General features: G+C 36.8%; 1 protein-coding gene across 1 annotated transcript in view; it reads right to left on the bottom strand.

The window, feature by feature from the left end:
* Nucleotides 1–17,866: 17,866 nt before the first annotated feature.
* Nucleotides 17,867–24,941, bottom strand: part of LOC129725706 (homeotic protein deformed) — a 28,564-nt gene continuing 21,489 nt past the window's right edge. The window contains exons 4-5 of the mRNA XM_055681842.1: nucleotides 19,300–19,664; nucleotides 17,867–19,229 (exon numbers count right to left, since the gene is read on the bottom strand). Coding sequence (XP_055537817.1) covers nucleotides 18,957–19,229; nucleotides 19,300–19,664 — 638 coding nt within the window. The 3' untranslated portion in view covers nucleotides 17,867–18,956. The remainder of the gene's footprint in view (nucleotides 19,230–19,299; nucleotides 19,665–24,941) is intronic.

A 24,941-nucleotide genomic window follows, 5' to 3' on the forward strand; every position in this document is an offset into this window, starting at 1 on the left:
CAGGACCCAGGTAGCAGTCGCATCGCTATTTCGTGGAACGACCAAAAAGTGCTGCGACAAAATAACGTTTAAAAAGTGTTTATTCTTAATGTAAAAATTCATGTTGTTTTTCCTTTTGAAGTTCTTTCATTGTTAAAAAAATGGTTGGTTCTCCTGCGGTGAAAAACCGAATGCTCGAGCCTTCCTTTTCACATGCTGCATTTTGTACACTCGATTTATCGACCATTTTAGCTGCTACACGCCAGTTCACCTTGAATTGCTGCTCGCTCCCGACGACTTTTTTTGTCTTCCGTAAGTTCCGCTTCACGATGGCCCAGTATTGTACGATCGGGCGAAGTTTCTTCAGGCACGAATTTGACGCTGTTGGCCGCATACCACTCCAAGACCTTCTTGCCGTTGTGGCATGAGGCCTAATCCGGCCAAAATAGCCACACCAGCCAAACCACATATTTCTGTGCGAATTTCGACAATTTAATTCTTTCAAATATTCTTTCAAATAATATTGTCCCGGAAGCTAGTTAAAGTCGGTTTCGATGTATGTCTCGTCATCCAAAACGATACAGTTGAATTTGGTCAACATCGTTCTGTACAACTTCCGTGTCTTCGTTTTGCTTTTCGTCGCGACTAGATGGTCTTTACCATTTACCATTTTGGTTACACCGTGGAAACTCCGATTTTATCTGTCACATTCCGGATAGATAAGTTTGGATTCCTCGTACATGTCCTCTTCATCGCTTTGGTCGTTTGTTCGACCGTCGGGATGTGGTTTCCTCCACTTCCAGGCGTCCGAGTTGTGGTCAACCTCTCTCTAAACGCTTTAACCACTTTAGACACCGTCGTTTAAGACAAATTGGCCTTTTTCGCTAACTGATTATGTGACAAAAGCGGAAATTCTTGATTCGCGTGAAGATTTTTTAGGCGCCATTCCTCTTTAAGCTCATTTTGACAACTGAAGAGCGTGCGCCGAAAACAAAGTAGGCACATCATTTTACTCATGTGAGCCAACAAAAAAAGGGGTTTCCATTTTTTATTCAATTAACCGATTATGGGATCAGTGCTACGTTGTAGTTATAGGCACTTTTCAGTCGGTTCACCCACCTTTTATCGAATTTGAAAGTTACAGTACCTGGTCGTGGCCAAGGAGGCACAGTCAATGGAAGTCTCCTGCTGGTCTTTAATTCCTGGCATTCATTCTCCGCTGCGTAATGGAAATTATGCGCGTTGATGCTAGAGTACCTGTCGGTATGGCGGCTGTAATGAAGTGGTTATTTTTATATATCAGCTAAAAGAGTGCAATTTTCTGAGTAAAACGTGTCTTTAAAAAAATGTATCGTTGTCCTTCGATTTTTGAATGAAGGATAAAAATCGGTTAAAATCGCTTGAACGACAGTTGGTACATGGGCGAACTGTCATTGGAGTGATTTCGAGCAGTTTTATTTCGCGATTCAAAGACCGAAAGATTCTACCTCATCTGCAGTGTGGATTGCTCACGATGACGAGGAATTGAACAAACGTTCATCCGGCGTCCAGGGAGATATTCTACCGAAAATCCTAGCCGTTCTGCTTCTGAAGAAAACGAGAGTTCTGTAAAAAAATAAAACCAACCGTCCTTTCAAGGACATGCTACATGCTTTCAATTCAAGCTTAAAAGATAAATTGTTGCCTCTAAATAAAATTTCAAAATTTGACTTAACCTTTTTTATCAATTTCTCCAACGCCACGACTGTGTTCCAACAATCTTCACAATTATTTTCGAATAATTTCGAGTCAATCAAACAACGCTTCTCTTCAAGGTTACTGTTCGGAAGTGCAACCGAACAAGTAAAGGACTGACTGTGAACGCCATCTACGATCGACGGTCAGGCGACGCCAGTTTGCGCGCGTGCTGGACAACAATGAGCTTATTATTAACGACAATGAGGATATTGTTTGGATAAGGCTATATATGGGGGCATGTCTAACGCTTAAGTCAGTCGCCGTTAACCACTCGTCCATCTTTGTAAATAGTTATTTGTACTTAGGCTTAAAATGTAATATACTAGTGCATAGGAAATTGATGTCGCTGTTTACTTAAACCCGAAATCCCACCGGCATGAATGTCAGCTGGGAATATAACACGAAGATTGGACGCGGGTACAGGATACCTGGGCCTGCAGCGTCATTAGCAGAAGGTGCAAGGATTCTTTTCTACCAGGATGTCTGCGCAGTGATACCCCATTCCATACAGTCCACTCGTTCTCCGCTAGCTATCGAACAGCTACCAATTATTTAGCAAAAAAGAGAGTTAAAAGCGAATTACTACTGAAATTAATCGTTTTACACCGTCTATTTGATTTATTTCAAGCGATTTTATTCCCAAACCTATTGCGAGAAAAACATTGACAAAGGACAGGCTGTCGTAATTTCACCTCAATTTTGCAGTCGTGGTTCATTAAAAAAAACTTCTTTAACTATCTTTAACTAACTATTTGATTTCTTGATTAGAGAGACTTTCAGCTTTTAGTTGGTCTGCTTCCAAACGAAACTAAACTGAGGTAGGGCTTTTTTTAGGCAGTCTGATAATCTTTGCTTGGTATGCAAACGCGCAACTTGTCCTACACACTTAAAATTTACTGCCGAGAACGGCACCACTGAGTGCTCGGTTGAAAAAAAAAAAATACAGCTCTCACATTTTTTCCTAAATCTCGGTTCATCTAACTGAAATTAGGGCATAAAATATTTGAAATTTCAGGAGTGATAGTTCGGTAATATTTTGTGCTAAAATTTTAGTTGGGTCGAACCAGAATTTACGAATAAATATGACAGTTGTTATTTTATTTTCATACCAAGCACTCAGTGGTGCCGTTCTCGGCAAAATTACTGAGATTTGGCAGTCAATTTTAAATGTGTAGGTACTCCACTGACTTTTCCAACTTCTCACCTTTCGCAATCGTTTGAACGCTTGAACGTAAATAACAGAGTGCAAGCAAATGAGTACACGACCAGCGAAAGTTGTTCAAATGAGGGTAAGTTTCGAATATGCTTCCTACTGGATTCAGGGACGGTCTTTACATACAAAAAATACTTTTGAATTTATCAACCGAAAGTATAATTCACGTAAATCATGTTCAAGTATATGACAGTTCCTATTTATCGAAATTTGATCAAAATTGAGCTTGAAGTGGAATAACTGTCCCTAAATAACCCAACAAACCATTTTGTCGGATAACGGTTTGTTAAGCTGTAGTTCAGCCGAAATCCACTGAATAATAGTTTATTAAGCTGGAAATCAACAAAATTGTTTGCTGGGAATAGTCTAATTTTGATCAAATAAATGCAAGTATCTTTTGAAATGGTTATAATACATTTATGTTTTTGTTTAAAAATTTCTGCAAATTTTCTTTCAATAGGATCGGTTATGCTTTCGTTGATTTTGTTCGTAATTTTGCGTCAATTCACTTTATAATTTTTCAAGCTTATTCTCTTAACTAACAGTTGTAATGAAAAATTATTGAGGAGTAATATTTTGAAAGCTTGAAGTCATAATTATTTCCAACTTTTATTGCTCAACCAAGCAATATAAATCATATTTTTTTGATGATTTAACAGGAAATGAAAAACAGGTAGGTTCTATATTCTTCAAATTCGCGTCTTAGATGAGACAAACATAGGCCATTCATATACCACTAATTTTTAATAGTGTTATTCTATCATCTTAAGATAAACAAGTTACACTTCAACTAACATTTTCCGTAAGAAACATCAAGTTATTGTTTGGAACACGAACCTTGATGCGCTCTCTGGAATATACTACAACATTTTGCTAAGGTTATGTGGTTTGCGACTAGCCCCATTCCACCAATCTTGCGTGCAAGTGGCACAAACTTGCCTACAAACGAATCCCTCGCAATTCTAAACATTCGTGGAGTTTATACTATCCAACACCAGGGCAGTAGAAAGGCGGTTCGTCGGAAGTGCCTTCTGCACGCTCTCTAGGACTGAGTCACTTCTCCTCGGGGCTTAGAGCACGCAGCGAGCGAGAAACCCACTCTAGGTGGTCCCTTTTGCAGCATTGTCCTGGTCACAAAAATTGGATTTGGAGCAGTGGTCGTTTCGAATTCCTGTCAGCAGGATATGAGCCGAACTAAAGGGTTGTGAGGATGATAAATGACTCGGCACAGTCTTTTTCGTCCATGTTTTTCACGGCGGAAGCAAAAGTACATAGTACATTAGTATTGGGAGACAGCTTAAACAGTATCAAGGAGCGTAGCAGAAATGCGGGTTGCGGGTATGACGACGACGACAACGACAATCATTGCCATCTTCATGCTCTGTACTCAATACTTATAACAGCAGCAGCAGCATAGTTATATTGTTGGATTGGTTTCAAATTTAACGAAAGAGAATTTGAGCGTAGCTAATTTCCCATGTATCATTTTTTATACTGACTGTCAAAAGTTGGATTGTTCTGGCATACAAGTCTATCAAAAGTAATCCGGCTCTTTTATAGAATTCTATAATATTCAACGCTCGGGACCGGGACATGTGCTGTCAGTGATATGTGCCCCTTGATTTTTCGTCTGTATTTTATGCCAACAGTTGCCTTTTTCTCCTCGCATCTATGTTTTGAATTCCTGTGCCGAGCGAAGGACTGAGTGACGTGAGTAATCATTAATCAAATTGCAAGAAAGCAAGTAAACATAAATAGATGTTCGTTTGGGCGTCTGTATCCCAGTGAAAGGGAAGTATTTCATTTAATTTTCTATAATTCTAACGAGCGAATAGCACAAATGGTGGACCGCTTCGTATGTAGGAAAGTACGATAAAAGTATTGCATTAGTTGGAAACCATCGTGCAGAATTGCTCTGTTTTTGATAGTTCGCGAAGCGAGAAGGAAGAACAGGGGCTAGCTACTCCAAGAGCGGACAATTCGAGCATTAGTCGCTGAACAATGGACTTTTATAATGCCTTCAGACCAGCGATTCACTCGGAACGATATTTGTTCAAAAAAGTTTTTTAAGTTATGATTCATCAAGATTGTGATCAAGTAGGAAAAAATGTATGATAAGCTATTAAAAAAGAAAAATCTAAAGTTATTCTCTAAACAACGATCAAATGCAAGAAATAAAACAAAAATTACTCTTGTTCAGAAGAAAATTGTACGGAGCTGCGGATACATAAGAGAAATCTTCCCGTCGGAATGCAGTCATTTTTTTGTATCGAATGAAACTGTAATTGAACCAACGACTTTTAGTCAACTATAACATCGCTGTTCATTGAAGTGGAGTAGAATATTTTTGTAATACATCCTAATCTCTAGATAAACAGTGGTGTTTGCTGACGAATCAGGAGTTTCTTTCCAATTCGCATTTTTTTCCGAAAATAAATTGATTTATTCGCACATTACCTGCTTTAAAAACTCATAAGTTATAAACTGTTCATGATAGAATAATGGTTTGTATATAGGATTGTCGTGGAACATTCACAAAAAATTAAGAAAACATTAATCCGATTTTTTTGTCATTTTTTTAAACCAATGAATTTTTTCACCCAAATTCATATTTCAACTTTGTTTCCACGAGGAACGGTTCACGAATAACGATTTCCTAGTTTAAAATTGGACAGGTTTAATAACGATTTCCTAGTTTAAAATTGGACTAGGTTTAACAACCTAGAAAAAAAAAATAAATTATTCGGGACACATTGTACAGTCTTATATTTCAAGCATATTTCCTTCAAGCAATTTTGACTATCTGTTTGAAATCAAAGAATGTTTTTAGGCTATAGCAGAACTAACGGTTATGCATTTTTACAATTCTGAAAGATTATGAGAATAATGATTGTAATAAATTGGATGTTGATAGCGTTACTTATGTGATCTGTAAAGCTTCGTATATTTCAAACGTTAACTTGATACTTTAAAAGTCAAATTAAACTTTGTCTTCAGGACCAAGAACAAAACAGAAAATAGTACGCATAAAATCCAGGTAATATTTTATACAAATAAAGAAAATCACACTTTTCAATTTGTTCAGTTCTTCTGATACAACACTTCAATATTGTGAAACGTTTGAAGAGTTGCCTGAATTTGGCTGACAAACAAGTGTAGGAAAACATGGTCGTTTTTACTGGTGAATAGCGCATCATTATGAAACATCGATTTTTTTCAAGTGCGTAATAGATTTAAGACAGGTAAGATTTTTTTCATCGTTGGCCGCCAAAAAGGACAAATACCAGTTTCTGCTGAAAAAAGTGGAATGGCTATAACTGGTGTCAAAAGACGCCAAATTTAATAGAATCCATCGACCAAATTACCCGTGTAATTTTTGATTAGGTGCATTTATTGTTCGCCTGGCAATTATCAGCATTTGTTATGGTAAATTTGCGTTGGGTTCCGGTCTTGATTATTGTACAAGTGTTTGGTTCCGTTTAGGTCCCTAGAGTTTTTTTAAGTATGTTTCTGTCTTACGGAATTAATATTAAATGACCACCAATTGCATTGACGCTGAACTCTTCCGTTGATCTGTCGTAGATTGAGCTTATTGCAGCACTTATCTGTCACCTTGACTTTATAGTATAGAACAAGTTGATGTAATATAAACCATACTACCCGATTCAAATTGTTCAAATCACTTGTCGATATTGTGATTCAACGGTTCAAAAATTTTAGTATTTTTTGTGAACAACATTTCAGGGGAAATGTATTTGAATACCGAGCTATTTGAATATTTGACCAAGAAGGTATGAGAAGTTTTAGAAGCTTTGTCAAATAAAGTAGTGCATATGGCGGAATAGGCAAAATAGGCGGATGTGAAGGCCTTACATTTCACATTTGGATTACATTCCTGCTTTGCCGTCGCTTGTGTGAATCGTTTACTTAATTTTACTCTCTAAACATCGCATTCTTTATCTTTGTAATTTAAAACATTCTATAAGCTTCAATAACACTTATCAACACAGGGGTTACCCTAGAACTCAAGCTGGAAAAATATGAAAGAACAACTACTAATAAATTTTGGGGCCACTAATGAACTTGGAAGTGCGACAAAAGGCCGCAGAGTAATTGCTCGCAGGGTTCGTCGCTTCTGAGTTTACTTACAGGAAATACTCTTTGAAATCTCTGAAGACTCTACTCTGATATTTAGGTGTATGAACGGAAGTTTCTTTTTTTTAAATAAGATGTTTTCAATCCATTGGTTACTTATAAACAAACAGGATGTCTTGTTAGTGCATCCAGGACTCTAAAAACCAAAATAATCGGCATGGACCCAGGCGACGAAAACGGACTGACGATTGAAAACTCGGAACATGGAACTACTAATCTCTCAATTTCATTGGAAGCATTCGAGCACTTGCGGATGAATTGAAGAGTCGCAAGCTCTTAATCCTAGCGCTGCAAAAGGTATGTTGGAAAGATTCTATGGCTCGTACGTTCCAGGATTGTCATACTTTCTACCATGAGCTGGGTACAGCTTTAACGGGATGAGCAAGGAGTTTAAAGTGGTAATTGGAAAGTTCAGCGTGCACCAGCTGAACAACGAAAACTGCCTACGAAAACGCCTCCAAGAATATGGTCGTACATAGTACCTTTTTCCAAAAGAACCTTCCACATCGGTATCCGTGGAGGTCACCAAATCAGACAGATTCGCAGGTCGGCCACGTATTAATTATTTAATAATTTACTTGTTATTTTCATCTGGCTAAATATGCCCTAATGAATTTTTCGTGATCAGGAAAAACCCTGTTGAGTCACAGTTTGTTACACAAAAAGGCATAAAAACTTCTTATCTTTTCTAACTCTACAAAAACATTTACAAAGCATCATCAAGAAGTGATACAAAAAAAAAAACGAACAAGTTACATGTTGATTGGTCAATCCGTATAAATCTATCACTAATACTATAGGTAATGTCAATGATCCTGGATTGGTAATTTCAATAAATTCTCGTCGTTGAAGTTCTCGCTTTCTATTCAGAAGAGAAGTCGAAATCGTAGAGGTGGTAGACCTCAATAAAGCTGGTAGCCATAAAACGGATCGGCTCATGGCGACCGTATTCCGTACGATGGGCATCGAGAGAGAGAAATCCCGCTGCCGTAGAGTCCTTTCAGGTGCGTAAGAATTAAGTTGTGTTAGAATTTGCTCAGAAACAGCATCTCCTTCCAGTATTTTTCCGATAAAAACAGCCTGAGCAACGAATCTCCTGTGTTCTAGTGTTCTTAGACCTAACAGGTTGTACCGGTGTTCATTTGGTGGCAAGTTCACTGTATCTCGCCGCGCAAACGTCGAAGAGCGTATTTTACGAATTTTTTCTGCACTGATTCGAATCTGATCTTCGAAGTGTGCTAATATGGGCACCACACAACTGCATTGTACTACATTGTACATTGTACTGCACAGTACAGCGACTGCATACAATGAGGATCGTAAAATTCGTTACATATTTTAAACATAAATTCGAGCTGTCTGCTGGCTTTAGTAATTATGTTGTCGTAGTGAAGGTGAAATGAGAGTCCAGAATCGAGTATTACTCCCAAGTCTCGAGTGTGGTCAACTTGTACAAGAGGTTGGTTGGAAATACTGTATTTGTAAGTGATTTGGTTTTCGATGGAACGTTATTGAATTGCATTTATTGATGCTAATCGTTAGAAGATTTCTCGAGCACCATTCTTCGAAAATCCATTGTTGGAGCACATGACAATCATCTATGCGTTTCACAGTGATGTATAATTTGACATCATCTGCATAAAAGAGCTGACATTCCGGTGGCAGTAAAATCGACAGCTCATTGATAAATATTGAGAACAGAAGTGGACCGAAGTTGCTTCCTTGTGGTACGCCTGACATATGGGAGAAGCTTTTAGATGATAAGGATTCGATCTTGACACAAAGCCGTCTGTCCGTGAGATAGGACCTGAACCAACTAATTAGATTATCAGAGATACCAAGTTTACTTAATTTTAGAAGCAATATGCCATGATCAACTCTATCGAAAGCAGCTTTGAGATCAGTATATATTGCGTCAACTTGAGAACTGGCATCAATATTACGTAGGCAGTATGAAGTTAACTGAACCAGACTCGTGGAAACGGATCGTTTGAGGTAAAACCCGTGTTGGTCAGCTGATATACAGTTTTTACAGCTTGAGAACAGTTCATAACGATCTCAAAAACTTTGGAGCATGCACATAATTACGTAGAAAGATTTTACCGACCCACACACTATGCGATCACTACCTCTCGCTTGTACGATCACCTCTCGATAATGCATGTTTAGTATGGAGTCCCTATACAGATCTTTGGATTGTTCGGTTCGAAGCTGTCCCGAAGAAATTCACGAAATTTGCCTTCAGACTGCTTCCGTGAAACAACGAGCCGGCATTCACCTGACAAAACTGTTTATGTATTTGATGGATGATGTGCTATGTAATTTTGTAACAGTAATTTATCAAAAGATATGGGGTTTGCAAGCGTTTGTTAGTAATTCTGTTAACTCCAGGTTTATACACAAAGGCTTTTCTCCATCACCCCTTATTAAGACTGTAGAGTCAGATAGAACTGAAGGAGAAAAAACAATAAACAATGAGTAATACTCTCTTTGACCAAATTGTAGTACTACTTAAGAACTTCAAGTTAGTTACAAAAAGTTTATTAAAAGTGTGCTTATTAAATGAGTTATCGGTTTGCGGATAAAATGAGGGCAAAAGTTAATTTACAACCTAAAATAAAAAGTATTATAACAGCGGTTCGGCACTTTTATTTGAAATTGGATTTCTCCAGTTACCATATATCCAAGAAGGCTTGTTGTGATCTAGTTACCAAGACAAACTCGTAACGTCGCAGAAGTAATTACTGTTTACGTCTTTGTGGCATCAGTTTGACTCTAGGTGCAGTCGAAGGTTGGTGTAAAAAGTGTACTTAATCCTAACGATATGGTAATGAAGCCAAAAACACACGAAGAAAACCGTAGTAAAGTGTGTTTTCCATGGCTTGAAAGAGTAATTTTAAGAGCAAAAATGTGTTAAAAGTTGTGGCAAAAATGTGTGACGCGTAGTATTTGCTGCCATTGCTCATTTGTAATTTGTGGAAGTGGATCAAATGGTGAAATTGATCGGAAAATTGAGCTATTTTCATGTAGATTTAATGTCGGTCCCGAAACAACAGGTGAAAAGAGGTGTACAATTTGTCCGAAATGTTTACGATTCATCTGAGAAAATTATTTAAAAAAAGGTTTGAGCGGCTGCTCGGTTGATTCTACTCAATCTTCACAAATCGTCGGCTTCGAAAAAAAGAGACCGGCTTCTCATTCCTAATGAATCCAAGAAAACAGGCGACATTACTTACTTTACTTACTTACTTAACGTACTTATAAAGATTTTTTCTGTTAAGGAATTAGAATTACGTTGTCCATTGATGTGAACTTTTGTAATAAGATAAAAATAGTTTGTGAGCATTGAAGGATTGGGGTGAAGGATTATTTTGTTAAAGTTGGAATAGATGTGGGAGGAGGCTCCCGGAGAATTACGTTATCATTGGTGAAAAAATGAGGCGGTGTTCGTTACAATATGTTACCACCTGTGGGGAGAAGATGTTCAAAAGCACTGACGGGAAAAATTGTTGTTGTTATCGTTCCGAGAATCCTGGAAAAAAATATTTCTACGTAGCTCCAATTCGAACAACTTTTCTGGAACTAAATAAGTTAGGTGCTGTAGTTTTAGGAAAATCATCAACTTGCTTCCGGGAATCATGGATCATAGCTCCCCCTACCCATGTCCGCACAACCTTGCTCCAAGATGTAATTTGTCACACAGCAAGCAGAATTCAGGACTTAAAAAAATATATATATATATGGAGCAGATGAAAAACTAGCTAAAAATTATTCAGGAGTAATCAATGCTATCTTCAAAATTGACGCAGACCTTGCAGAGCAGTGGGCTAAAATTAGTGAAAGCACTAGATATAATCATTATGGATTCACGGGACGCAACTGCCAGAAACTAACCGACCTATTCTCAGTATAGAAGGATCAATTGGTTTTATTACGATCATAGCAAAGAAGGAAAAAATAACGTTGCTACTAACTTGATACTTTTCAGACTTTGGAGCAGTTTCACAAGGTATATGAATCGTGTTTCAAAGCTGTATTACATGTGAAATCCGAGTGGCACATCGAATAGTTTTCAGAATCATAGATGGAAGCTGACATTCTAAATAGTTCAATGTTCCATATTCTGAAGTACCACATTCCGAATTATTGCAAGAAAATGAGAACGTCTCTCGGAACGGGCAAGTCACTCAACTTTTTTTTTTCATAATCAGGCAAAATATCGCGATTCAAAAATACTTTTTAGGAAATGAATTTGGTTTGGAATATAATAGCATTCGTGGCCTCTGCCATCTTACATCTGCACTTCTTCCGTACGAAAATCAAGTGCGCGTTAGTTGTCCACGAGCATGGACCAAGCTTCGTGGCCTTAGAGGGCTACAGTATGATCAAAGTTATGTAGATAGTCAACTGCGTTCCGCGGCGAATTTTATTCGAGCAGTGCGTTCTCCGGAGTCCAAAAAAGGCACGATTTCCCGCCATAGGACCTCGACGAATTTCTCTGCTAATGTCATTCTCGGTAATCACCAGTTAGCCTGGGTGCACGCACTCGCCAACTACCTCAATTTCATCCCCGCTAAGCTGAAACCGTGCTCGGAGATTAACACGGTCTTCTCTGGGGTCAATTGTAGGCTTCTGTTCATCATCCCGTTTAAGAAAATATCCATATTGAGTGGTATTCGATAATTTTGGAATGTTTTCCAGAGAGCAAAAGTCGTCATCTTGGATTTCAAAAAGGCTTATTTCTGGCCTCTGGGTATCATTCTGATTCCGGAAATTCTCAAATTGGGTGGTATTTGGCCATTTTGATCTGTTATTAAGGAACCAGAATATGCCATCTTAGAATTCAAAATAGTCTTTGGGAGCAATTCTTGGCTCCTACACGCAAAAGTTGGATGGTGCGAAACCAGCACAAAACTGTGCGTTTTCAGTGCAATTGTTGATGTAATTCGGAACCAGTACAATGATTGCGTGTTGGGCATAACGCAATTATTGCTCTAGCGTTTCTCCAATGTATTTGGCAGCTCCAAACTACTACACCTAAACAGTTCAACTGGTATCAAGCAGCATTGCAAAACGAATGAGAAGCGACACCATTCATCTTCTTTCTGCTTGAGGACGAGACATATGCTACGCTTTTCAAGTCTTTTGCACACACGCTTTCGAGATACTTTTTCTTCTTCATGCATTCCTCTGAATAGCAGCAAGCACGCACAACACTGAACAGTGGTACAGAACGACAATTTAGGCGGACATGGGGTTTTCGATGCAATTTTGTGATTTTACAGCCATACTTTCTATGGAAAAGTTGCTTCTTATATATAGGTCTACAAACACACTGAAATGAAAGTTAAGGTGGTCCTCAAACCTGCAAAATAGAACAACTAAAATTCTTGCTTGTGAAAAAAATGTTAAACTATCTTTGGCAAAGTTGTAGATTATTTGATCTTAAGCAATTTTGTAGAAGACTACTTTTCTGTAGCTCTTGAATTGACTGAATTAGAGCGATTCTGCTTAGGGTGGCTCTGAAAAAACAGTTTTTTTACTCTATTATTTTTATTTCGAATTTCTTAGTAAAGTTTAGTTCGGACAACTTTTATAACTTTAAAAGACGCAACTTTCGGTTGCTAAACTTCGAAGATATCTTTTACGGGTGAAGAGTTATTAATGTTTTATTTTTTGAAATACGTTCTTTTCAAAAGTTGATATCTCTGAATGGGGCAAACGAAAAAAATATCTTCTGGTTTCATTTGGAAGAGCAGTCCGTGTACTTTATCATATAAAAAAATTGGCGATATACTTTTTCTTGAAATTTAATAAAACTAGTTTGAATCTGCTAACTTTTGTCAAAAAAGTTAAATTTCATAAGTCATAGTTTATTTATTTGGTAAAACTACTGTACATATTTTTCGGTAAAGTTATAGATAAGATTATTTAAGATCACTTTGCATTTAAAAACACCTCTCTTAAATCTCTCTTATCTCTTAAATCGACTGATAGAGTGTAACTTTACCTGAAGGATCCACGATTTTCCATATATAAACTTATTTTTAACTCTATACACTAGATGCGTGTTGAGCTTGTAATCATATATTCACTTTAAAACTTACAGTTTTGAAAACTAAAAACACTGATCACTGGCGTAGCGTGGTGGGACGGAGGAGGCGGTCTGAGGTGACATCCATTCGAATATTTTCATGCATGTCACTTCTAGAAGTGTGACATCCGCGAACATAATAATCAATTACCATGCTTCAGAGGTGACATTCACGAAAATTGTATACATTTTCTCCTATTGGTTGTAATATAATTTTTATTAAAATTTTATGCTCCGGGTGTCACCTAGTCACGCTACGCCACTGACACTGATGTAACTTATAAAGTGGAGATATGTTGCAAAGTTTAATATGTAATATGTAAAGGTTGCCATTGGCGACAGAATGGAAGTTTTAAAAACTAAACAGAAAGAGCTATGCTGGGACTTTTTTTTTGTATACCTGGTTAGCATTATGCTAAAGTGCCACTGCGACAAACACTGTATCTGTCTTTTGTATCTGAGATCAGGCAAAGTTACACTCTATCAGTCAATTTAAGAGATATAGGTGGTTTTATGTGCGAAGTTATCTTGACTAAGCTTAACTTTACCGAAAAATATGTACAGTAGTTTTACAAATAAATGATCTAAAAATGAAAAAATTAAACTTTTTTGACAAAAAATAGCAGATTCAAATTAGTTTTATTAAATCTCAAGAAAAAGTATTCCAAACGAAACCAGAAGATATTGTTTTTATTTGCCCCATTCAGAGATATCAACTTTTGAAAAAAACGTATCTCAAAAATAAAAACATCAATAACTCTTCACCCGTAAAAGATATCTTCGAAGTTTAGCAACCAAAAGTTGCGTCTTCTAAAGTTATAAAAGTTGTCTGAACTCAACTTTGCTGAGAAATTTGAAATAAAAATAATAGAGTAAAAAAACTGTTTTTTCAGAGCCACCCTAAGCAGAATTGCTCTAATTCAGTCAATTCAAGAGCCACAAAAAGGTAGTCTTCTACAAAATTGCTTAAGATCAAGTGATCTATAACTTTGCCAAAAATAATTCAACTTTTTTTTCACAAATAAGAATTTTAGTTGTTCTATTTTGCAGGTTTAAGGACCAACCTAATTTTCGTTCCAGTGTATATATAGACCTATATATAAAAAGCAACTTCTCCATAGAAAGTATTGCTGTAAAATCACAAAATCGCGTCGAAAACCCCATGTCCGCCCAAATTGTCGTTCTGTACCGCTGTGCACTGGTATCAAGTATGTACAGCACGGGTGTCTCGCTCATTCCGTGAAGCAACGAGATATCGCCTTGTGCGTCGCAATCCAAACCGAAATAGAAGCGAAAGAGCAACCTGCGCAAGTGTTGCCATTAAAAATCAGCAACGCTCTTGTGGCTTTGTGGAATGGAGGGTTTTGCTAGTTTTGCGGTGCGGTTGATTACAAAATGTTGTGAACAGAATTTTGTTTCGTTTTTTTTTTGCAAATCATTCAATGGTACTTTTTAATTACCAAATCCATCGAGATAAATCGATCGAGTATTATAGCTATTGAAATCTAGTGAGTTCACAAGTTGTTGTTTGCTGCTTGCACTGCTCCATGAGTAGAAGTCACTAATACACTCGACGTGAGAAATAAAGTGTCGGTATATGATACATATTCAGATTTCATTCTATGTCAATGTATTCGCAGTACAACTGTTGCGTTAGGCGTTTCACACATTTATTGTGCGATTTTTGTGCAACATTTGTGCGAATCGGGCAGACACAATGATTGTACAAGACTTCAACTTTTGCGTGTAGGCATCATTTTGATCAGTTTTAGCTATTTTCCGGAAATATTGTTTCAAATATGTGGTTTACTTGGCCGGAACCCTTCTCTTGCAGAGAAAAGATAGGTGTCGTACCTCCATAGAAATATTTCCTGCTCCTATAAGCATCTACATGCCAAGTTTGGTGTTTTTGCGAGTCATTGAATGCAATAAGAGCATCACAAACGTAGTTGGGTTGGATTTACGTCACGTTGAGTAGAAATGTCGGTTACGTCATTGCGTTTTCGTGAGTTATTGACGCTATTTTTTGCACTTTTCATAAAATCTCGGTGCCTATAGGTCCGGTTTGGTGTGTTCTATCGTTTAATCTCAAAAAACACAAATCGGCCACTTTGGCGCTTACGTCAGACTGCGAGATTACGGCAGCATAGTTCCCACTTTTTTCTTATTATCTCGTCACTTTCTATGTTTTAATGACTTTATTCTCATGTTATCTTATGAAAACAATTATTGATAGGTAATAAATCATAGGTTTCCTTTTAAAATTAATGTTTCTTAGACAAGGAAATCCTCCAGAGAAAAAGGTTAGGGATTTTTGTTTTTATTCGAGGCGGCCTAACTTCGAGAAAAAAAGTAGTTACTGCGTTTTGAAGCTCATTTTGTAGTATACCATACCGTAAATAGGTTTTTAGCTATACCAGTTTTTAATATCATCTGAAAGGGCTGCATTTTCTAAGCAAATGAACGTGATTTTCGAAAATTACATATCGTTGTATTTCAATTTTAAATCACGAATTAAAACTGCTTGAAATGGCTACAATGACGCCCATGCACCAACTGTGATTCAAGCGATTTTTATTCTTCATTGAAAAATCGAAGGACTACGATATAAAATAAAAAAACACATTTTTCTCAAAAGATTACACATTTTAAGCTGATATATAAAAATCAGAAATCCGTGAAAATTATTATCTATTTTACGATTTCGTAATGTTTGTTGTTACTGGTATCAGTCCTTAAAATATCACTTTTAACAATTTTTATCGCGCCAAAACAAACCTTTCTCAATATTTCAAGCGCGTTTTAAGGGGAAAACGAGACCGTTTTTGCAAAATAATAACATTTATTAAAATGATCGATTACAGACTCAAATTAATTCCAAACTATAATGATTTTTTTAATTTAATGACTGTTGATCTGCAAGATTTCCATCATAATCACCGCGACCCTCTCAAAAAACTAATAGCTTCGGGGGAACGTCAATAATAACCTATTTTTCGGAAACAACTGCGCTGTAAAAACTTATAACATTAATGTAATAAAAAACTATACATAGCTTTAGAAGTATACTTGCTTTTCTTTTTTTTTCGAGCTATAACATTTTTTGAATAATTTGATAGCTTGCGCTGCTATCAGGTGCAAAATGGTGGATAACAAGTTTCCTCAAAGAAATTATTCGGCTGGATGCCACAAATTGCAGCTATCTTTTTTAGTCGCGGATATTCTATGTAAACCCTGTACTTTTTCTATTTGCCGATAGGTGCGCTACGATTTGTTTATGTACTGTCGATCGCAGAAGGCGGGTTTCAATGTTGTGTTTAACACTAGATTTTAGAGTCCTTTAGCTTTGGGACAAAAACAAAAAGGTCTTGCTTAAAAAAGTTCAGGTTTTTGTTTATTTTCCGGTTCAATAGTCTAAGAATAAAAATTAAAAACAGTGCTTGCTGTTAGTAGTTAATAGACCATATTGAATGATCGAGTTCAGCAATTTGTGCATAGCATATGTCCATGGTACTTTGATTTTCTTGTAAAATAGTTTCGAGATTTTTTTGTAGGACAGTTATCTTGAATATTGGTTTTAATATTCTGTGACATTTTCTTTTTTTAGCCACAAAAATATCAGATGTTAGAAAGATTCAAGAGAAAGATTTAATTGATCAACTGTTTAAAAAAAGGTAAGCTAATATTCTTGAAACTATTTCAATACTAATTAAAACTAGAACTTGGCAGTCTTTTGCGTAAAGAGAAACCTTTTTTTACACGACTCGCGTATATAATTATTTTGTTGTTGAGGCTAAAGCAGGTATTAGACGAAGCAAATATTTGCTATTTTTTAATACAGATTTTATTTTGTGCAAATAAAAATCGTACCTGAAACAGCAAATATTTGCGTCGTCTAATACCTGCTTAAGTTTTGCCATTTCAGAGCATGTTAGAAAGATGCAAATGGTTACGAAAAACAAGATATTTGGAAGAGAAATTGAAAGCCATAATTCATGCAATTTATGTTTATCATTTCCCGAACGTTTTGAGAAAATCCCAAATTGTGTGGTAAAAAATCTTTCGGAATTGAAGCGACAACTCGCGTATAGAATTCAAAAAAAACCTTAACTCAATTCACCCAATTCTCTTAAAAGCAACCTGATTTATTCTAGATTCTCACACCAAAAAGGTTTAGAATAAACTTGATAAGTCAATAGGAATTATTAATATTAAAAGTCTTCCAGATCTTGTTAGAATATATTGATTTTTGCACAAAAATACTCAATTTTAGCTAGCGGTTCATTCAAAGCACTTGAAAAGCAAGAAAACTAAAATTCGCAAACATATTTCCGAACCCTTTAACTCTTGGCGTCCTGCAGCTTCGATTCCTTTAAACCCTGGATTATAGCTCAGCTTTTACCTGGTGCACCGGATCCTGTCTCTCTGTTTGTGCGGGAGGCACAAAGCGACACATCAAAGCGCATGCTAATCCTTTTATGATATTTGCCGAAGCTAATTGTACTTACCGATCTGTTATCCTACTTCTATTCCCAACAGTGTCTAATCCGTCTATTTATTTATGAGTTTAAAAGGGATTCAGAAGTCAAACGGCTTCCTAGAAAAAGAGAAAAAGGCTACTGGTCTCTTGGGGAGTGAAGGAACTGGTGATATAGTAAAAGTAGCGGCGTTTTGTGAAAAAATGTGGATGTATTTTATTTTTAGTTCTATAATACTTTAGACGCTACTTAACCGAAAAACTAATGCTTCAGTGCTCCAGCAGTTTCAAACATGTCGTCAGCTTATGCTACACTGTTGTAATCAAAATCTGGAGAGCAAAACAGTGGGTTGAATTCTTAAAATTAGAACTTTTAAATGCGTTCGACAATACTTCTACTAAAGTGAAACCAATTCAAAAGTAATGGCACAAAACCTACATTGACTATGTTGTTGGGATAGCAAATCATACCCATTTGAAAGTATTCAGTCCTGTACAACTATTTACAACGTTCATGAATTAGTATACTTAAAAATACATCACTGTTTCATCCGAATTTATTTCAATAGTTACAGTTTGTGTGGGTGTGTGTTTTTGTGGTACAAGAATTTACTATTCACCTACGGTTTTTATTGTTTATTTGTTTTGCTTATTTTACACGTTTAGCAATGACTAAACTGTAGTTATCTTTCTATTGTTTAAATAATACTCCTCTAAAGTACTGGAATTTTTAAAATCTGTTTAATTTTGTGCGGAAAGTTTAACGTAAGCCGTTGAAGTAAGTGTTCTATGTTACGGACGGAGTTTTAATTATATGAATTCAAAAAAATTAGAAACAGACAAATAAACGCTCATTCAACCTTCTCTTGCCCGGGACCAGTTTAAATTTCAACTATACTGTTGAATTTTGGTCTACCAGCATCAAATTTAAAGCTTGATTTGAGCTGTCAAATGTGATGCGTATTTAGTTCGGAATTTATGAGCGGCGAGTCCAGTGAGTCTGGAAAAGGAAGATCGTACTCTGGTTGTTTGTTTGAAATAATTTCTGTACCACAGTACCGCATCATATTTAATAGGTCTACTACCAGTAACTTAAAACTAATCTCCAATTATAATATAGCATGTACATATAGAAATGAGTGCTTTAGGGGCAACACATGACATGAGTTTTGTTTGGTATTTTTCGACGGACAACGTGCAACGTGCATCGAATGATGGTCTTTTTGTTCTAGCAGGATAATACTTCCGTTAAAAGCTAGTTGTATTAGGCAAATAAATAATAAACTTGACTGGAAATAGTTCTAGAGGGCTGTTAGATCGTAATCATGTTTAATACTGATCGAATGAGCAACTACTGTATTTACACTGCCGGCAACTGCTGGTGGGTTGTTCAAAATCGGTGACGGATGCTGCTCGTGAGAGGCGGACTCGGCGGAGTTGATGCTGTTGCTGTTATTGATCGACAGCACCCCGGTGACGTCCGATGCAGAAATATACGGGGCTGAAGCGAGATTGCTTCCATTCAATGAATTATGGATGTCCGTCATGCTGTCAAGGCTCTCGGTGCGAAAGCACTGTTTGATCGAAAATTATAATATTTTTTTTTTCTTTCATTTTATTTCAGTTATACGAACATCTACTTACTTCATTCTGTAGGTTCATCTGCTTCTTCCCGCTCGATAAACTTGACGAGTTCGCTTTACGACCTTTTTTCGTTGGGCCGCCCGTAGCGTTAGATGTGGTGTTGTTTTTACCTTGATCGCCGTTTTTCTTTCGTACGTTTTTCGTATTCGGCAGTTTGTTATCTTTCTTCCACTTCATCCGCCGATTTTGAAACCATATTTTAATTTGACGCTCTGACAGGACCAGTGTGTGGGCTATTTCTATCCGCCGTCGTCGGGTCAGATAACGATTGTAATGGAACTCCTTCTCCAGTTCTAGTATTTGATGCCGGGTGTAGGCGGTACGTTGGCGTTTCGGTTCCATTCCCGGCTGAAACGAGCCGTTCGCTGAAAGCAAGAGAAATGAATATAAATGGTATAGTTGTCTGATTGCAAACTCCAAGAAATTGATATTAGCACGTTTTGTAAGAACCGCTTGACACAGTATCAGCGGTGATAAACGAGGAAGAGAACCACCATCCCTACGGGCCATGGTATTACGAAAGAAGGAAACAAAAAAGCTGAAAGCGAACATGAGTAATCGCGTCCCGGATCCCCGGAATGGCGGCTCGAGAACTGTTTGAATGACGTATAAAGCTCTACTTGATTGACACGAAAAGCATCTGACGGATTTTCTACTCCATGCGCGTGCTACAGAGTTACAATCAGCTGACAGTTTGAGGACATTTCGAACGTGTTTTAGTCCGGTTTAATAATATTTCAGTAACGATAAGTGATAAAATATACAATTTTCAATTTAATTCTATGTGTATCATACATCGAAGGGCGCAGATCCAGCCCTAGACCGCGCCGTCTGCATCGTCGGATCACCTTGGCACAATTTTGCCTTGCCTTGGAGTTAACATTTACTTTCATTGCCGCCTTTGCTAAGTTCACCGCGTCGATACTAATAGAAATGACTTGCAGTTTCTATGATGCATACGCGATGATAAAGCGATTTCCAGCGAGAGACAGTGCAATGCTTCTGGTATAGGCGTCGAGAAGCATTACAACTATTTGTTTGTTACCAGAACGGTGCTCCCCCATCAGTTGGGGCAGCAAAATATTCCAATTGCCAAATCTAATTCGGTACGCCAGCCTACAGTTCTCCAACAGAATGAAAAAATGGCAGACAGTAGCAGACAAACAACGAATTAAATATCAATCCGAGCTCCCAAACAACATGCGGTGGGAAGAAAATCCCTTTAACTGAAATGGCCGCAGCCTTTTTCTCCACTTCACCCGTTCAGCTTCGTGCACTTTGGAAGTAGCAGCAGCACCGAAGAAATACCGGGAATCATCGCACAATCATCGTCCCAATCAACACATCTCTTGTTATTCCTACACAGACGGCGCGGATCCTTCCCTTGCTCGTACCTTCCAGCCACACATGCCTGGCTGTATCCACATTGTTTGTTATTAACGGTGATGACTTGGTGAAAATTGGCTAACTTTTCGTTAGTGTGTGAGTGTGTTTGTGAGTGTATCGTTCGTTTTTGTCGTATTTTACGTTACAGTATGCAAAAATATGTTGTGTCATTATTAAAATTTTCGCGATGTATTTTTCGTTTATTCGTTCAAATTCTGTAAAACAAGTGCTGTCAGATTCACTCCATAACTGAGCTATTCGTAAATCGCAGCTATCCGCAAACTGGAAGTCAACATCTCGAGCTTCAAAATGGCATCGAACACCGATTTTCAGTTTCTGGTCATAGTCCTGGTTCCAAGAGTGTCAATACTGGACAGTATTTCAAAATCTTTGAGTTTAGCAAAACGGCGTTAGACCAATTAACGAAGTACCTACTAAAATTAGGGAGTGTTTGAAAACTGACTCTGTAAAACGAGATTCTCCATCGGGTATACATAATATTGAAAACCTCCCAGATGGTCTCGAGGTACGATGCTGGCCTATCAAGCCAGTCGTCGTAGGTTCGAGTCTCAACTCTGGGGAGACTGTTAGTGTCAGTAGGATCGTAGCGCTAGCCCCGCAATTGTCCTGTACACTTAACAGTTGGCTGCGAAGTCTGTGTATAATAAACAGAAGGTCGAGTTCCGATACGTAATGTAGTAGCACCCCAAGGCTTTGATTTTTTTTTGCGCGGAAAAATTTCCGCGCACTCAGGTTTCTGAATGGTTTCCTCGCTTTGTACAATTTTAACTTCAAATTAAAATCATCCGCTTTCTGGACATCAACTGTGGGCCTCTAGACATGACCGATGACCTGCCTATCGTCCTCATATTTTACTAAAAATTTAGAATTTCAATGTAGAAAAATAACTACGTATAACCTGGCAGAACTTTCGGACACCAATTATCGGCTTTAACGCGCCTTTCCAGTTCTAGAAATACTAATATTGAAAAGACACAGCTTTTCAGAGACTACTAGTCGCTATTTTGGATTTCAAAATTTTAAACTTCGGACACCGTATTCCAGGATCAGGATATAATTCGGATTGTTGAAATATAAACATTAGGGAGTATTAACACATTTTTCTTTATTTTACATCAAGTTTTATAGATAACGGAAGTCGTCATCTCAAATTCAAAAATAACGCCGGACATCGATATTTGTTTCCAAGACGTCATCTTGCTTTTGAAAATACCCACTGCCATGTTGCAGGGTACATGATCTGTTTTCGTAGATGCTTTGAATGCGAAAGTCACCATCGTGAATTTGAAAATATCGGACACCAATGTATGCTTTCTAAACGTGGCCCTGGTTCCGTAAATACTATTATTTGAACATTTTCTTACATTTTACCTTACTATTCACTGGAGTCAACAAATGATGTCGACTATCGATATTTGGTCTCGCAGAATATCCGATTTTCGAAGAATTCCAGAAATCGGAATTTATCATATTGAAAATGTTCTATTTCTAACGGGTTCTAACTAAGAATTTTTCACCCGTTAAAAACTGATTTTTACATTTATTACCAACGATAAAAATTAATGAACATTTGAGAAGTAGCTGGCCCATTCAATTGATTTAAACAGGAAGAAAAAAGTCCTTTTTTGTGCCCTATTCTGGCTTGTTATGGTTATATAAATTATACATAGTCAAAACCGGAAAATTTTCGCCTTTAAAATGGTTTACCGTGAAGGTTTTGCCAAAATTTTTGTGCAGTTCAGCTAGAACTGTGCAATACGCTTGCACAATGCACAGTGGGGAATCGCTGGCCATCAGCCAAAAAATTTTTTTTTCGTTAGCTGTTTCATAATATTTTTCCTTTATTGCTATAACATTCAAGTGTCTAAATCCAAAATTTGGGCGCAATATCATGAAATCTGAATTTTTTATGACTTTTCAAAGCTTGGCGAACTGACGTTTTTTGTCCTTTTTTTGAAAAAAAAGAGTATATTACTTTGAAACGCTCTTTAGCTTCAATGATAGCTTGGATTTTTCTGACGTCAAAGAAAAAGTTGTTGTAAATATTATGCAAAACAAACCTTCTTTATTAGATATTGTAAAATTTGGTCATAATAGGCCTGATACTAGAAAAAATAAAAAAAACGTGATTTTTTGTAGAAAAGTAGCTTAAAAGTTTAGTTGCCGCAGTTTGCTACGGTTGTGACTACATTTAAAATTCAGGTAAAAACGTAAGCTTTCAAATGCATACTGTCCGCTGCTGCGCAAAACTGCGCAAACTGTCACTTTAGTGATAAAAGCGATAGCAGTTTTTTTAAATTTTTTTTCTGCGGTTGAAATTTCATCCAGGATTAATTTTAGTCATTTAAGTCAACCATGATACCCCATTAGTGGAAATTTATGATATCGAACTCAATTCGTAAGAATAAAATAAATATTTGGGCAAAAATTACAAAATTTATCAATTAAAAGTTATAAAATAAGTGTTAAATAAGAAAATAGTAAACAAATCTTTATGAAACTTTTAATTATGTCAAACTTTATCACTTTCTGCAAATTTAAAACAATATTAAAAACATTCAGCCCTTTTCAATTTATGATCATAAAATTCGCTAAACTGATTGAAGTGTTAAATACTAGCAGCAAATTCATACCATCAAACTCCGGCTAACAATAGCCCGTTTGAAAATTGCTTTTGCTTCGCACTCATTGGCATACAAAAGTAAAGCACACATTTTGTCTTATGAGAAAAAAACAAAAAACAGTCGTCGCCCTCCGCATCTTTTCGTATTCATTTAGAACGTTGTGTCATTCCAGTGTCTAGGTTTTCAAATTCATAAATTCGTTGAATTTTATTATGGAGCCTTCAACTTCAGCGGCACCACCTAATTCAATGTCTAGTAAGTTGTCAATTAATGGTGTTATACATGTATTTAAATGTCCTCTTGCAACCATAGAAACCGGATTAGGAAGATAACATATATATGAAACAATAAAACATCGAAAATTACTAGAAGAAATGAAAATTGCAGCGAAAGACATTTTTCCTGCTGATAGTATAATGAACTTTAAATTTTCTGGAAACAATTCAACACGAGATTTAAGCGATCACAGCGGAAGATGATGATGATGATGATGACTTTTTCAAATTGTAAATAGTTTGTATTACTGATGTTGTTTTAGTTTATTAAAAAAAAAAAAAAAAAAAAAAAAATATATATATATATATATATATATATATATATATATATGTATATATATATATATATATATATATATATATATATATATATATATATATATATATATATATATATATATATATATATATATATTTAGGCAAAATTTGTCTAGTTCGAGGGGTCGTCCATAAATTACGTATTTTTTCAATGGGGAGGACGCCCGGTGGCACTACTTGTGGTCAAAGATCATATAATTCTATAAAAAAGGAAAAAAAGTGCCAAAAAAATATTAAAAATTAGATTTCGTGCTTTATGGACGGCCCCAAACAAAAAATGGATACCAAATTCGTGTTCAGCACCCCAAAATTATGTAAATACCAAGTTTTTGTCGCATTTATCGACACTTTTTTTGCTTGGCCAGCCTTTGTATGGAGTCGCCCCACTGTGCAATGCTTCCTGTTTCGCCGCCATTTTGAACAGAACAAACAATAAATAATGACATAAAGAGGAAAAAAAGAGCTTACATGCTTTCATTTCTCTCCGAGCGAGTTTATTATTGAGTATGTTGAGTATAATTTGATGCTCTAATAATTCCAAAATTTCAGTTGTCATCCGTCAAGTGTCCGGCTGGTTCCGAAAACACCGCAGTTTTATTCAGCTTCCAGGAACCAGAAATCAGAGAGCTGCGTAGCCGCAAGGTTACAGAGTCCGCTTCATCAAGCAGATGGTCGTAGGTTCAAATCTTAGTAGAATCAGGGCCATTCGACGTCAAAAAGAACTTTAAGCGTGGGTTTATTCTCACGCTCCTCGCCAGTTATCAGCTGAAATCTACAATAACTTTGCGTGACTTCCTCTTAACAAAAATAAGTCCTATAATCAAAAAAACTGGCCAGAAGGACGCACGACGAAACTTCTCCAGGAAATTATAATTGGTGATATTTGGCAGGAGGAACGAGGCTCGGTATAGGAAAACAGTAAGCGTGTAAAAGAAAGCGTGTTTTCATTACACACAAGCACTGATAAACTAATCATAAGCATGCCACTTCTCAATAGAGGTATTGCTAATAATAGAAG

Source organism: Wyeomyia smithii, chromosome 1 (genome assembly GCF_029784165.1).
Source record: "Wyeomyia smithii strain HCP4-BCI-WySm-NY-G18 chromosome 1, ASM2978416v1, whole genome shotgun sequence".
NCBI classification, from domain to species: domain Eukaryota; kingdom Metazoa; phylum Arthropoda; class Insecta; order Diptera; family Culicidae; genus Wyeomyia; species Wyeomyia smithii.